We start from the raw sequence: 16,633 nt of genomic DNA, 5'->3' as shown, positions 1-16,633 counted from the left end.
CCAAACAACAACGTGTTTGTTTCTTAACTTCTTTGGCAAACTCGTAGTAAAATTTCCACATCCTAATAAAATATTAATATAAATATGAATATTTGAAGTCGTTGAAAAGTCAGCGGTCACAAAGGTGCTGTTGACAAACATCATACACGGTGTACGAGTGAATCTGAGCACATGGTGATAATTTCTTCGTCAACTTATATCTAAATTTTAAACAACTTGACACTTTTTGTATGTACCTACCTTTATTCCATCTCTTTACAACTAAGAAACTCAACTGCAACTAAGGAAATAATTTGACAAACGGAAGTCACATTAATCTGGAGTTGTCTCGAGGGACGATGCCAAAATTCAAGTTCTTCATGCTTGTATTGCTTTTGTCGGCGAGTCTCCACGATATTAAATTCGTTGCTCAACAATTACCTGATAAAGAAGGTACAAGACTCTTCAATTTGATTTTTTTTTTCATTCATCAGATTTTTGTTCTAATTGTTTTAGCGAAATCAGCCGTTCTTTTGATTCTGGAATTTGATTTTGGAGAAAATAGGTGGCTTCTCTTATTAACTTTAGAAGTCACGTAAATGATTTTGTTTAATTGGAGCTATTGTATCAATCAAATTTCTTGGATTCAAATAAATTAATAAAGATATAAATTCATGAACAAGTGCTCTAAGCATTACAAAGAGATTGAACTTCTTTGTGCATTTTGACTATTTTCTCATGTATAATTGATTGATTTGAACCGTGCGTTCTACGCGCATTTGGATAACCTTTTCAGTTTATGTTTAAATTTTATCTTTCACACAGTCATACTGTTTATGATACATGTATCTAACTTCTAGAAAACAACTTTCAAGGGTTTTTTTTTTTTTCAAAAAGTTGTGGGAAACTTGCAAGAAGTTTCAAATTGTAGGAAAACTATAGGAAATGACTATAGCAAAAACAACCATTTTTCATTTTTCAGTAGTAATATTTGTTTTTTTCTTTTTTCAATTACTTTTACTAAAAACTTGCGTCCATTAATTAAAAAATGACTAATATATAAATTTTATGAAATACGGAGTTATATATACAATCATGACTTTATCTTCCCGGTTATCCGTTATCATTAGACAAATTTTGTGTAATTAATAAATTGTAATTAAACTTTATTATTTGTATACACGTTATTTCTTACACAACTAACTGAATCAATACCACCATAACAACATCCCAAGTATTCAATTTTGTCTTTTTAGTTTCAATATGAGTCTGTTTTGTTATTCTTAGATAATTTTCACTAGCAATACTGGAGCCAGGGGCAGATCTAGAGGGTGCCTGTATACACCTCAACTTTTACGGTGAACTGTAAAATTAGTGCAAAAGTTTATTTTTTCTTACCCATTTATGTATTCGAATACCCCTGATCAAATATTAGGATATTCCTTGCTCGGTTCAAAATATTTTTGAGATACCTCTTAATTTTTATTTTAGATCAGTCACTAAATCAGAACGTACCATATCGAACACCTTTATTTGATTTGTGAGAAAACATGGTCCCTTTACCGTGTCCGCTATAATAGAACCCTTTGTACAATATTTTTTTGTTTTCCTTGATTTTCATGACATTCCAATAAGTTATTTTAACATCCATGCTTTTGTCGTTTAGAATTGTAGAGGGTTTGTGCTTTTTCATAGAATTATGGCCATGCAAAATAATTTGGATGTCTTCACGTATATTGTTGGTTTTAGGCTGGCCCGGGGTATACTTTAACGCCCTCAGCGTTAAAACTGATTTGAAAAGGGTTAATAAGCATGGCATCACCCTTTCATCGGTTTTGGGGTGTTAAAAGGCAAGCTGAGTTAAAGTGGTAAAAGGATTTAAAATCCTCTACACTTACACACAATAATTTAAAAATTGTTTTTAAATTAAACTAGGAGAGGTTAAGCGAGTGAAACCATTTCCATTAGGTGAGATGGAGTAAGAATGAGTAAAGTGGGTGATGTTCCGCCTACGTGAAATTAAGGGGCATGAATGTGTACCCATTGCCTAATGTGGTTTTACACTTATCTCTTGTAAATTACTTACGTGAGGTTAAACAGAAACATTGATAAATTTAAACTAGTTAAGAGCATTCCGAATAGCTCCTCTATATTATTGTGAGTGGGTTATCTATATTATATAAAGTAGTTGTAAGTGGTTGTGAGCGGAGGAGAGAGAGAAACTTTTGTTAATATATAAATTTGGAGAAACATTGTTCACACTCTATATCTTTTTAATGTTTTTTGAAAAGCGATGTGAGTGGAGGAGAGACATAAGATAATGATAAAAGTATAAGAAGTATTCTTTAGTTGAAAATGAGAGAAAAATGTAATGTTTTTAAGTGTAATTATAGAGATGAAGATAGATATGCTAATTGTACGTAATGCTCTTGTTGTGCCAATGAACTTCTAAGATAATTTTTTCAATGAGCATAACCTTAAATTCTTCTTGCACAAGATTATATCTGAACTTTTTTTTTCTTTTTCTGATTATTATTATTGTTATATCATTTTCTGTCAATTGATAGATATATCCTATTCTGCTTGTAACAGTTGAAGCCATGAAGTTGATAGCCTCAAAACTACAATATAGGAATTGGAATGTTGCTAGTGATTCATGCATCAGAAGAAGCAGTTCAGGGTTCGACAGCATAATTTCCGTGGAGAACACAGGGATTATGAAACAAGGCAGCAATGTAACTTGCAACTGTACCGCCATTGTTTGCCACATATCGACAATGTACGTATGTCTTAATTTGTGTATAATGTGGTAGGGGGTTAAATTCAAATGAGAATCACTAAACAGTTGGGAACTAAGACTACCCACTGTCACAACCCAACCCAACCCAACCCAACCCAACCCAACCCAACCTTTCAATTAAAAACTAATTTCTCTCTCTTTCACCTACACAACCCAACCCAACCCAACCCAATCTAAAATTTCACTCACATTCACAACCCAACCTAACTTAATATTTTATTAACTAAATAAGATTTATCACTATTATTTATTATATTAAAAAATAAATACGTTTAAAAATAAAAATTTTAGAAACTAATTTACTATTTTTATTTAATATAAATAAAAATACATATTATATAAATAAAAAATTACAATAAAATTTTAAAATGTAAAAAACACATAATACTAAACATAATCAATGAAAAGTAAATAATTAAAAGTAAATAATTAAAAGGAAAAAAAATAATAATAAAGTAAAGCAGGAACAACTAACAATATTAAATAAAAATTAAATAAAAGGTTTTAAAATAATAGAAAAAGAAACAAATATTATTAGCATGATGACAAGATATATTAAAATAATATTACAATTTGGTTGCAATCGTTGGTTGATGATGCGATCGGGTTGTGACTTTTATTTTTATTTAACATTTTTTAAATGACAACCACTTTTGTCCTTTAGTGAAATATTGCAACCCGTTGAGGCAAATGGTCATGATAGTGAGTAGTCTAACAAAGAAACCACTTTCTAGCCTTTGATATATGATCAATAGGATGAAATGTGGTTTCCTTTGATTCCTAATTATTATTTATGGTTATCATTTGAATCTCACATTTACTTTGTTTCTAATTGACTTTTCCATCAAACCATTTTAGTGCTAATCAATGTTTCAATATCTTTCCACGCGTGTTATATATTTGCAGCCAACTAAGAAGACTCAATTTGGGAGGAGTTCTACCAGCAGAAGAATTTTTAAATCTCCCTTATTTGAAAGAAATGTAAGTGGACTCACTTCTGTTGGGAAAAACGACCACCTAGCCACGAACGGTATACAAAAAAGTGCGGAATTAAACTTCGTTTGGCTAAACTTTTTCCCGACCTGAATGAACCAATAAGGATGCAAACAAATAGGGTATTTAAAAGTAAATATGACACAATAATTTTAGCGTGGAAAACCTCTCAAGGCGAGAGTAAAAACCACGGGACTACTAGAGCCGCTTCAAATCCACTATCACCAATAATGAGCAATACAAAAGTTCTTCTATAGGTAAAACTAGAGGCATACACAAATCATCATATACTTGGTACAAACTATCTTCAAGTATATGGAATCAAAACTACAAAGGAGTAACGAGTAAGAGGTATCACCAACGAGAGAATAAGTCGATCTCTGGAACGTTTCTTATCTTCAACAAAACACCCAAAAAGAATAGAGCACTAAATATCTTCTCTTCGTAACTGCTTGTCGAATCAACAGTAGAGGAACAAAAAAAAACTCTAAATCTTTTCGTATGTGTGCTTTTTCCACAGAATATGAATATGGCAAAACCATATATAAATATTCTTGTGATGTCGGTTTCTAATTACCATTCTAAAGAAACCCTTTTAAAATGCTTCCTTGACTCCCACGTGAAGCCCCCCGAAGCCCAAACAAAAAAATCACCAATATTATGTTGTGGCCATGTGGGCCCAGGAAGACAACCCACCAATTTGTTTGTTCATCGTGAGCAAAAGAACAATAATAATATATTTTTTTTTCTTTCATTATTATTAAATAGAAATAACAAAACCCATAAACGATTAATATGTTGGGCATTCTCATGAGCAAAAAATACCCCAACAACTTCACTACATAAATCACATTGTGTGTATGAATATAAGTTTTAAACTGTTTGTTACACAGAGATCTACTTAGCAACTATATAAATGGCACTATCCCATCCAGTTTAAGTCGGCTTAACCTTCGCATTTTGTAAGAGTTATTATTTATTTTATTTGCTTCACCTTACCTTCTTATGTTCACCATAACTCTGTGAACTTACTCTTTTAAATACCACAGGAATCTTTTGGCGAACCGAATCAGTGGATCCATACCCGAAGAAATAGGTGATATTTCTACACTTGAGGAGCTGTAAGTAAAGATCCTTACTCTAGATGCAGTTTTGACCATTCATTGGTTATATATTTACAATCTTGACCTGTACAACAGAACCTTAGAAGACAATTTGCTTGAAGGACCACTTCCTCAAAATCTTGGCCGTTTGACCCGCTTGAAAAGACTGTATGATTACTTGACCTTGTTCCAAGTATAATTTATCGCTTTGTCCATGAATAAATTAAATTACTTACCATTTTCTTGCAGCCTTCTTTCTGCAAATAACTTTACAGGAACAATACCAGAATCGTATGGCAATCTGACCAGTTTAGAATATATGTAAGTCGTGTTTTGTTTCTTCTTACCATGTAGTGACTTACACCAAAGTTAACGTACAATCATGAACGACATCAGACGTTTATTATTGCGGCATACTAATCAAATGATTATAAGAGAAAACGAGAGCAAATTGCAAACAAAAGAAACAAATTGGAAAACTAATTACAAACCCTATCGTCAACAAACAATTAACAATGTGACATCCGGCATTTTTAAGTTAACTCTGTTAACTAAACCCAGTTAAATCCTGTTGACTATGTCTATAATCCCAGTTAGTTCTGTTAACTATGAGTATGAACTCTTGTACATGTGATGTCATGTATGCGTATATTTAAGTCAACGTGTCATTGGTGACTTAAACAAGGATAAGTGACTAATTATAACTAGGATAATAAACCCGTCTTGCATGTTATAATAAACATGTCATATAACATGTATGATAAGTATAATGTGCTATGTGATTAATATGTTATATTATGGTTATTACATGATGATGTGATTGTAAGTAAGCTAAATGATTAAATAGGTTATATTGTATGTCATGTAACATGTTTATTATTTAAATGGAACCTTAGGTTATGTTACATAGGAAATGTTTATTAAAATATGTAGCATGTCACACATGAGTTAATAAAAGTTAACCTAAGTAATTTTATTCATTAAATCAATCATAAAGGGTTGTTAATAACAAGAAGGTTACAACTATTGGATGCCAACACCTTTTCCTTTCCCTTTTCCTCTCTCTTTGGCCGTGATACTCACACACACACACATACTCTCATTTTCTTTCATACAAACAATCATCTTCTAGTATTTTCTCCATAACACAAGAGTTGGTGATTTTGGTAAACAAGGGTTTAAGCATTTGATCAAGCAAAGTGAGTAGATTATTATGTTTATATGTTTCTTTTTCTTTTAATTCATATGAACCTTGTATCCAAATGGTTGGATCATGAAAGGGGATGATCAAAGTTTGACAAGTAAAAAGGATTTTTGTATGTGTCTTGATTAGTATTTTTGAGTCTTTTATAAATACATGTGTTTTTACTTCTCTTATGAAATCAAATGGATAAAAATAAGACATGAAATTTGATTTGGTAAGAATGTTTCTTGATGATTTTGAATCATAAATGTTTCTTGATGATTTTGAATCAAAAGGATAGAAAAGTTGTGATTTGTAGTGGATTGTGCCTAAAACTGCTTGTTGGCAGACTTGATGTTCCGGATTGCATTGTGGATAACTTGATGATATGTTTGAGTTTTTGATCGATTTTTGATTCTATGAACATGTACTTTGAATCTAGTTTTCAGAAAGTTTGGAATCTTAATTTTTGGACTCTGTTTGAGTACTTTTTATGAATTTATAAAATCAGGATGCAAAGCTGATTTAGGGATAATAATTTCGGAGTTGAGTTGTAAATTTCATAACTTGATGATAAAAATAGATACGGATATAATTCTACTTCTAGGATGTTGTAAATTGAATTAGGAATCTAGTCCAATTGGTCTTGCATCAATTAGACAAATATGGAATTTTTGACAAATTTTTGATTACTGCTGTGTTGTTGTAGAAATATAAATCATGTTGTTGTAGTATATGAATATTCTGGACGAATTGGTAAATCCAAAAATTGTGAGAAAAATATATGTTGAACCTAATACTGATGTGTACATGTGTGATTTATTTGGTAATTTAATTGTGAGTTTTGATTGATGAGAAAAATCGGTTTAGGTGGTATAAATTGTTAAAGGTGATAAAGGTGTTGGTTGAATTGAGATAATTGCAAATTGTGATATGTTAGTTGTGGTAAATTAGAACTTTGACTTTTTAAGTTAACTTAGAACTAGTTGACTAAATAGTTAGTCTTGCTTGTGATGTTGTGAACGTGTATTGATCATAGAATTGCAAGGAATATGGCTAAGTGTGTATACTTGATGATTGATTAAGTGTGACTAGAATGATAAGGTAAACATTCTAAGTCCAACCTTTTAGTCAAAGGTCAATATTTTAGTCAAAGTCAACTTTAGTCAAAGTCAACAAAAGTCAAACTTTGGTCAAAAGTCTTTTTAAAAACAATGGGAGATTGTTGGATACTAGTGGTTCTAGGAACCATCCCACAAGTTACTTACGTACTTGCATTTTAAGGGTCTTAGCACGTGACGCATTTACTTCGGTCGGATTTGTGTAATACCCGAAGCACCAACAAGGTGAGTTTACGGCCCCACTTTTATACCTTTCCTTTGGGGAAGGAAACATGCAAAACTGTTTTACTTTACTTGCTCTAAATCTTTACACAACCTTTTGGTTGCTTATAACGTAGTGTTTCTTTGCCATGGAAAGTCCTCACAAACATCGGACCGTTAACTAAGGTTAACTGGCGTGGTAAATTTAAATAGTACTATTGGGTTTGACAAACCCCACCCTGCATTATTCTCGACTGGAGGTCGAACGGGGTGTAACTTTGACCAAACATTGTTAAGTTTTGGAAATACTTGACTTGAGGCAATAACTAGTCAGCTTCGGTCGTGATGGAAACATAACACTATGCAGCAACGAGTTAACTAAGTGTAGTTAACCATGGGCCACTTTTATTTATAAATGTTTATGAACGGATAGAGCATAACTTACTTTGAAAACATGTGATCTCACCAACCATATGTGTTGACTCTTTTTAGCATGTTTTCCTCAGGTCACTAGCAAGCACTTGAATTAGGATAACATTGCATGCATGGACTCGCATTGGTTTAAGTTTGAAAACATTTATTTGATATTGGTTTTGCGCTTGTAGCGCCATGAATTATTTAAACTTGTTTGGGAGATGGCTCCCGCACTTTGTTTAGCTTCCGCACTAGCACTTAAGTACTCTGAACATTTTATTTTGATTTGTTAAAACTTTTAAGACCATGTAGATGTCGTTTGGTGTGATTAATGTGTTCGGATCCTGGTTTGTCACCCGCCTTACGGTAAAACTCCGTTAGTGGAAATTTGGGGGTGTGACAAACAACCTCACATGTCAGCTCATGCGTATTAAGCCATACTAAGTGACTAACGTACACTCATTAAGAATTTGACCAAAATGTGTTTCAATAAACAATTTATTAAAAACTTTTGAAGCATTTGTATTATTCTTGCAGTTTGATAGATGGGAGTTTATTATCTGGAAGAATACCTGATTTTATCGGAAATTGGACAAACCTCTCGATACTGTGAGTACTATTTTTCTATATAGGTTAAAGTTAACGTACAAATGAAATTAACGTGCTAAACGTGAGAATCAAGTAGAGTAATTATATATACAAGTAGAGTAATTATGTGATTACTCTAAGATGTAATTACATAATTACTCTATGATGTAATTGCATAATTACTCTACTTGTATATATAAATACTCTATTTGATTCTCACGTTTAGCATGTTAATTTCATTTGTATTTGATCCAAACCCTTGCTATATACATATATATAAACTACTTCAACTTCAAAATATTCACTATATATAATTTATTGTGCAGTAATTTGGAAGGAACTTCAATGGAAGGGCCGATTCCTCCCTCAATATCCCGGTTGACAAAGTTGAAGGAATTGTGAGCACGTTATTAAGCCTCCAGTTTGTTTTCTCTTTTCTGGCTTTCGTTTTCGAGTTTTCATATATTCGTTATATTTGTCAGGAGGATATCTGATTTGGCTGGAACAACAAGCTCACAATTTCCTAAACTACAAAATATGACACAATTGATTAGATTGTAAGTTATTGCATGAATGCATGACAAAAGAATGAAACAACTAGTTTATTAACTTGATTTTACTGCAGGGTCCTGAGAAATTGTTTACTTACTGGTTCAATACCCGAAGGCATAGGAAACCCAAACAACTTGAAACTTATGTAAGTTTTTTTAATCTATTGGGACATTAAAGATTTTGGCAATTTCCGATTACTAGTATTATTGGGGCAACAAGTTTGGTGGTGTTCGAAATGGATTATAGCAAGTTGTTTATATCCTGTTATTTAGCAATTCGTATTAGAGTCTAACGAAACTAGATGAGCATATGTAAACCGAGTTATGGTTATTTAACGTTTAGGGGTTATTAAAATGAGTTTGTTAATCGTTTTGATATGAAATACATCACTCGAAAAGGGTCGTAATTAGAAATATTTCTTTTTTTTTTGTAGAGACTTCAGCTTCAACAATTTGGATGGTTCAATACCCAATTCATTTGGGAACCTCTACTTTGATGCCTTGTATGCAACTAATTAGAAATATTTTATACTTAAATTACCTGCTTATCTTTATTTTTGACATATAAATGTGAGATAAATGTTGTCTATGACTCCATGGATGTAGATTTTTAAACAACAACTTGCTGTCGGGAAAGATACCGGATTGGGTATTTTCAAAGCAAAAAAATTCAGGACAAGCAAAGATAAAGATGTTAGTAACTCTCCTTAATTATGATATAAGTTTGTAATTTCATTTTTGTGTTTTTAATTAGTCTTTGTGACAATATTGTGATGACCTATGACTTATATAACTTCCATCTTTCTTATTGTAGCGACTTATCTTACAACAACTTTGCACGACCTCAACAACAGATCAGCTGTGACACATCTAATTTGTATGTTTTATATCCAATCCTATATTATACATATGCAAACCTTACTTTATATTTTGCTTATCACTGGATACCTTTACCACAGGAATTTAGTTGCAGCCTTTTCGGCTTCAGCAACGAGCAACGAGTATGTCAATTCACCAACCTATACATATATACACTTGTCTAATTTATATAATGAAGTGACCTAACTTGATTTTATCTTATAGAGATGATTGGTGTTTGAATGACCAGCCTACTTGCAGAAATCCCAACCGTAAGAGTGATAATAAATATAGGCATTTCCTTCTGTTTCCTTCACATTTTTTGTAATATTTATCACTAACATATTCACAAATGCAATACATTGTAGGTCATTCTTTATTTATTAATTGTGGCGGAGGCACAACAGAGTTTGAAGGAAACGAATATGAAGACGACACAACGGACGAAGAATCTCACTATTTTTATAAGCCAGAGAGATGGGCTTACAGCGCAAATGGTGCTTTTATTTACAAAGATCATGTTCCATTTATTGTCCATGGGTCAAATGTGGCACTTGCCGAAATATATAGATCAGCTCGTGGTGCTCCCACTACACTCAGGTACTACGGACTGTGTTTGTGGTCAGGGAGTTATAAAGTGAGGCTTCACTTTGCTGAAATAAGTTATACGAATGACACTACTTATAGTAGTCTTGGAAGACGCTATTTTGATATATCCATACAAGTAAGTGACATATCAGCATTGTTTACATTGTATATTTTAGAAGTTGAATGACAGTAATTTTTTTGTAAGAGGTTGAAATACTTTATGACAAGATATCTAAATGGTTAGTCTTTCCAAGAACCAACTAAAATAGTTACAGAGTAGCTTTAAGGATGGCATAATGGTAAGCGCTTGAGATATCTCATGTTTTCAACCTTTAGGCATTAAACCCCTTGAAGGCCACCTGGCAGTGCAAGCTCCGATCTCATTGGTTATCGGGGCATTTATGAGTCCCGTGAGTTTTCGAGTCATGGTACTCATGTTTACTAGAAAAATGGTTGGTGGTATTTTGATTGCATTTTTCCCCCAAATTGGAAGTTAAGGTTTTAATACATTTTTTTAAAATAAAATTTAACACTCTTGGTGAACTTTCATCCTGGTTTACCGTTAGGACCCATTAAGATTTAAGATCCAACCTTAAATAATATTTTTTATAAACGGCGACTTTCTTGTGCTTAGGCTACCGCACAACTCCTCAAATTTGGAGAATCCGTTATCCCACTCTAGCCAGACTATGTTGTTATAACCCGGCCCAAGCTGGCTTCAGAGCTTGGCTTGGGCGTTCCCTCGGGAAACCACACTGTCAGCTGCAAGTTGGCAGTCATGCCGCACAAGATTGTTTTTGTTTTTGTTTCTTTTTCCACTATGATTTACACTTGGGCAGTAGGACGACTTTCATCTTGATTTTCCGTTCAACCCATTTTAAACCAAATGGAATGAAATTTCCACCTTCAATTGGAGAATTAATTACAATTTTTAGTTGCCTTTCATGTAGGGAGTTCGGAAACGACAAAACTTCAACATTGCGGACGAAGCAAAAGGTGTTGGAAGGCCTTTCAAATTAGATTTTGATAATGTTATGGTTAATGGTACCACCTTGGATATCCACCTATACTGGGCAGGAAAGGGGACTACTGCCATTCCAGATAGAGGTGTATACGGCCCTCTTTTATCAGCTATCGCAATTACACCAAGTAAGGATTTTGTGTTCATGTGGCAATGGTTTCCTTGTTACATTGTCATTGTTTGTTTACTTTTATTATTTTGTTTTCTCACTCTTAAGCAAAAGTTTAAAGTACTTATTCTCCTTTATGTAGACTATGACGTCAGTACAGGATCAGGATCAGGATCAGGACTCTCGGGTGGAGCTATAGCTGGAATTGTGATTTGCTCGTGTACGTTTGTAGGGATAATTTTTGCCTTACTTTGGAAGAAAGGTTATTTATGTGGAGATAAAGTAAATAAAGGTAAGAACAATAGATGATACTGATTGTGAATGTAAATTTGCTTTTTTGTTACAAATATTAGGATCAAAGCGTGTCGGGTAATGGATCGGGATGAAACGGGCCGGATGACTTCTAAACACTATTTTGCCCATCTTTTACATTTTTTTTGTAAATAACTAACGTGTTAGTTTTTGAAGAAACAATATTATTACAGTAATGATTTAAATCTTTGAATATAAACGATTTCGGAGGATGTATGGAAAAATAGACTTTTAGAGACTTACAACCCGTTTGACCCAACACCCTTTTTAAATATTATTTTCCTAAAGTATAACCAAACTTGGCTCATTCCTGAGCAATCATGTCGAAAATGTCACCTGTTGATCTTGTATTCTTTTTTCTTTTTTCTTTTTTTTTTGTTTTTATGTTTTTTTTTTTAAAGTAACCATTTCCCCTTTAAGCTATTATTTCTTAAATATATATAACATTGTTGGCTCATCCATACACAATCGGGATTGTCGCCTCTGGTTCATGTATGGTTTAGATATCACTTGTTATCACTTTTAACTAAAATTATTAATTTTGTCACAGAGCTTCATGGAGTTGAACTACAAACGGGTTATTTTAGTCTACGGCAAATCAAATTTGCAACTCATAACTTCGATCCTGCTAATAAGATTGGTGAAGGAGGCTTTGGACCCGTTTACAAGGTGAAAAAAAACACCGACAAACATTATTATGTTTTATTTACTTCTATATTTAATTAAGGTAATTATATTCAAATTTTTATTTATTTATTTTCAGGGTGTACTCAAAAATGGCTCTGAGATTGCTGTTAAGAAATTATCAGCTAGATCAAAACAAGGGAACCGTGAATTTGTCACTGAAATAGGCATGATATCCGCTTTACAACATCCAAATCTAGTAAAACTTCTAGGGTGTTGCATTGAAGGAAAAGAATTATTACTCATATACGAATACCTGGAAAATAACAATCTTGCACGTGCTCTTTTCGGTAAATGTTTCACTTTGATGATATTCTCGTGTTATATTAATGGTGTAGCGTTCACCTCACTTATTATTATAGTAATCTCATGTTTTAATAATTTTTAATTTATTATACTAAGTGAAATATTATTATAAAATTTTATATAAAGAACATGCTCATTTAAGCTTAGCTTGATACGGGTTTTTAGTGACTCGACTTAAGTAGCTTATGAACAACTCGGTTGGTTTACACCCATATGTTGTATACCTTTTTGAGGAAATAACTAGTTAACAATAATATGTTATAGGTGACGAGGAACAAAAACTTAATTTAGATTGGGTCACAAGAAAGAAGATATGTATGGGAGTAGCACGGGGCTTAGCTTATCTCCATGAAGAATCGAGATTAAAAATAGTTCATAGAGACATAAAAGCCACCAATGTTCTTCTTGACAAGGATCTTAATGCTAAAATATCAGATTTTGGTTTAGCAAAACTGGATGAAGAAGAGAACACTCATATTAGTACAAGAATTGCGGGAACAATGTGAGTTTTCATATTCTTTTCTTAACATTTTACATTAATTGGTAGAGATGTAGATAGGGTCTACCTGGTACTAGAATCAACCTCTCTATCCTCTAGATTGAATATGGTTTGCATGCCTCTAGAGGGATCTTACGTTATTCATATCCTACCAATAGCAATGTAATGGGTGAAATTTTCCTAGATGTGGTTGTTGTTTTCAGTTGTGGAGATATTTATTGGTGTATATTTGTAGAGGATACATGGCTCCGGAATACGCGACGAGAGGTTACTTGACTGATAAGGCAGATGTTTACAGCTTTGGAGTTGTTGCATTAGAGATTGTTTGCGGGAAAAGCAATAAATGTCACATGCCCAGAGAAGATTTTGTCTACCTCCTCGACTGGGTACATTAATTCAATCTTTCATACAATTATATTATTTTCTAAAATTTTAGTAGGATCCGAGTCGAAGTAGCCGTAAGCCTTTTTCTTTAAATCCTTTACTTTTTTTAGTGGTTTTCTCTTTGCAGAGAAGATTCGATCAGCTATTAATTAACCTTTTTCATCATGTCAAAGAAGTTAATTATATTGTGAAAATGATTGCAAGGGCTAAACTAGGGGAGTTATGTGGATTCAGTTTAGATATAAACTTTATTAAGAACAGTATTCAAAATATCTATTTTTTTAGTATTACAGTCTATACCGAGATTAAACTATCATAACTAAAGAATTGTTTTATGTACTTGTTCAATACGTTATGTACTCGATTTTTAACTCACCCCCTAGATTAAACTATAAAAAAAAATCATTTTATAAACTATTTGAATTTCTATTCACCCCTGGCTGTTGACCCTTTTATAAATTGTTAACATAAAAAAAGAATTATTAACATCTTACCTCTTAAAGATAAAAGCAGGAGCTAACCATTCATTTTGCTTGTGAAGGCTTATACACTACAAGAGCAAGGAAATCTTTTAAAACTAGTGGATCCTAGTTTAGAAATATACTCAGAGCAAGAGGCAATAAAATTGCTTAACTTGGCTCTTCTATGTACAAACGATTCTCCTACCTTAAGGCCACCCATGTCAACCGTGGTCAAAATGTTGGAAGGCAAGATGCCGGTTCAGCCCCCAATCCTAGACACAAGATTAAAAGCCACTGACTTGATATCACATGACAGTCAAACACAAGACTCTACCATATCATCGGACAGTCAAGGGACCAAAAGCATCTCCACCGATAGTCAATGGGTAGATTCATCAATTTACAACAATGAGAATTCTTCTCCGGAAGAAACACTTCTACATGATCTTTATAATGTCGATATTTGAATCAATTGGTACAGTTTGTGATTCGTTTTCCTCATTTCTAATAAAATTTTATATTGTAATTTATAACTGTAGATTAATAATTTTGAGAAGTTAGGGGTAAAATGGTGTTTAGCTCACCAATGTCTTCGGTACCCTTTCATTTACCGAAAAAATAAATACAAATTTGCCCCCTTCCCCCTCAACTTCTTTATTTTTGTTAATTTATATAACAGTTAGACATATATCTCTTATTTTAAACTAACTATCCTCACAACTTTTTTATGATCATAAATTTTTTATACGTTAATGTTTTTAAAAAAAATATATAATAAAAACAAGCATTTTATTCTCTTTAATTTTAATATGATATTGCTATATTTTTTCAATTTTAAAAAAACTTACATGTTATGTGATTGTGAGTTAGGACCTACAACGAGTCGGGCGGACTTGGGTCATGTTTAAGACTGGATTAGGGTCAGAACGAGTCAATACAAAAAATGCTTAATTTGGTTTGGGTCGGTTCGGTATGGGTTCAGATTGAAATGAGTCAAGTCATAACAAGTTTCGAGTTAGAACAGTGTCCGGTGGGAACATGAGTTGAGTCAAAATTGGTTGTTTAAAAATTTATTTATATAAAGTTATTGTATATTTCATCTTTGCTTCTTGATTTTCAGCACCAGTTACGCATATGGCATTATTTACACATACTGGTGCCAGTTACGTGTTCATTCAGTGTTACACGCGTATCAATACCGGATTGCACGCGCATAAGCATTGTGTGACGGACTCATGGCCGACTATATATATATATATATATGATTGAGATTATGTGAGAACTATTTTGAAATTAAGAACTTTGAGAACCATTTTAAACCACAAAAAACCCAAAAATAAAAGAAAATCATAAAACAAAAAAAAAAACGCAAAAATGAAAAAAGTAAAAAAACCAAAATTTTTATCATCCCAGTTTCATAAAAAAATCCATCTCGGTTTAGCTAAATTATATATATATATATGTATGTATAATATGTACATATATGTACATACATGTTTTTTTATTATACACACATGTACAATTTAAGGTAAATGATAATGTACATATGTGTACATTACGTAACTACAGATTAAATGAAATTATACACATGTGTATCATACGAAGTTTTTTTAATGAATCCGGAATGAAATATAAGAATTTTGGTTTTTTAACTTTTTAAAAATTTTTGTTTTTTTGTTTTATAATTTTTTTAAATATTTTTTTAGTGGTCCAAAATGGTTCTCAAAGCTCTTAATTTATACCACTAAACAAACCATTTAAAAATTGAGAACTTTGGATACCATTTTGGACCACTAAAAAATCTCTAAAAAATATTTAAAAAAACTATAAAACAAAAAAAACAAAAATTTTATAAAAGTAAAAAAAAAACCAAATCTCTTATATCCGGTTTCATTAAAATTTTTTTTTATTATATGCATATGTATAATTTCATTTAATCTCTGGTTACGTCATATACACATATATACATTATCATTTACCTTAAATTGTACATAACTGTATAAAAAAACCTATATACACATATATGTACATATTATACATATATGTATAATTTAGCTAAACAGATACGTTTTTTTATTATATATAAAACCGGGATGATAAATAAGAATATTGGTTTTTACTTTTTTCGTTTATGCGTTTTTTTTTGTTTTATATATTTTTTTTTATTTTTAAGTTTTTTATGGTCCAAAATGGTTCTCAAAATTCTCAATTTCAAAATAGTTTTCACATGATCCAAATCATATATATATATATATATAAACGAAGACATAAAAATCTTACGTGTCGCGATATGGTCGCTCCCCCTTTTTTGGAGTCACAAGATTTTCTTGATTTTTAAATGAGGGCTTCTCATGCATATGACCCGAATTCATTGGTATGGGTCTTACCAAACCCATAATTTCTTAAACGGGTTATAACATCTCATTAAATTAAAAACTAATCTCACCAAATTATTGATGTAAAAATCCTATAAAATAT

General features: G+C 32.1%; 1 protein-coding gene across 1 annotated transcript; it reads left to right on the top strand.

Annotated features, from left to right (window-relative positions):
• Positions 1–286: 286 nt before the first annotated feature.
• On the top strand, positions 287–14,687 carry LOC143543460 (putative LRR receptor-like serine/threonine-protein kinase At1g53440). Its single transcript, XM_077035776.1, has 24 exons — positions 287–432; positions 2,572–2,758; positions 3,686–3,760; positions 4,666–4,734; positions 4,822–4,893; positions 4,972–5,043; positions 5,125–5,196; positions 8,332–8,403; positions 8,709–8,780; positions 8,865–8,939; positions 9,008–9,079; positions 9,368–9,436; positions 9,540–9,626; positions 9,748–9,810; positions 9,893–9,934; positions 10,017–10,063; positions 10,160–10,515; positions 11,330–11,528; positions 11,652–11,801; positions 12,372–12,490; positions 12,585–12,795; positions 13,076–13,313; positions 13,546–13,696; positions 14,236–14,687. The coding sequence occupies exons 1-24, from the start codon at positions 339–341 to the stop codon at positions 14,620–14,622; spliced, it is 3,051 nt and encodes a 1,016-aa protein (XP_076891891.1). The 5' UTR covers positions 287–338; the 3' UTR covers positions 14,623–14,687.
• The last annotated feature ends 1,946 nt before the right edge of the window (positions 14,688–16,633 follow it).

This window comes from Bidens hawaiensis, unplaced genomic scaffold, assembly GCF_021521415.1.
Source record: "Bidens hawaiensis isolate Kalapana, Puna unplaced genomic scaffold, B.hawaiensis_p1.1 tig00013121_1, whole genome shotgun sequence".
In the NCBI taxonomy this organism is placed as follows: Eukaryota; Viridiplantae; Streptophyta; class Magnoliopsida; order Asterales; family Asteraceae; genus Bidens; species Bidens hawaiensis.
This window is presented reverse-complemented; position numbering and strand designations above follow the sequence as displayed.

What these genes read in the sequence shown, in the direction of transcription:
- LOC143543460 (XM_077035776.1), top strand. Translation starts at nt 339, where the DNA reads ATGCCAAAATTCAAGTTCTTCATGCTTGTATTGCTTTTGTCGGCGAGT. An exon ending in ATTTCTACACTTGAGGAGCT is followed by an intron (nt 4,894 to 4,971) that starts GTAAGTAAAGAT and finishes CCTGTACAACAG; the next exon opens with AACCTTAGAAGACAATTTGC. An exon ending in AGCTATCGCAATTACACCAA is followed by an intron (nt 11,529 to 11,651) that starts GTAAGGATTTTG and finishes TCCTTTATGTAG; the next exon opens with ACTATGACGTCAGTACAGGA.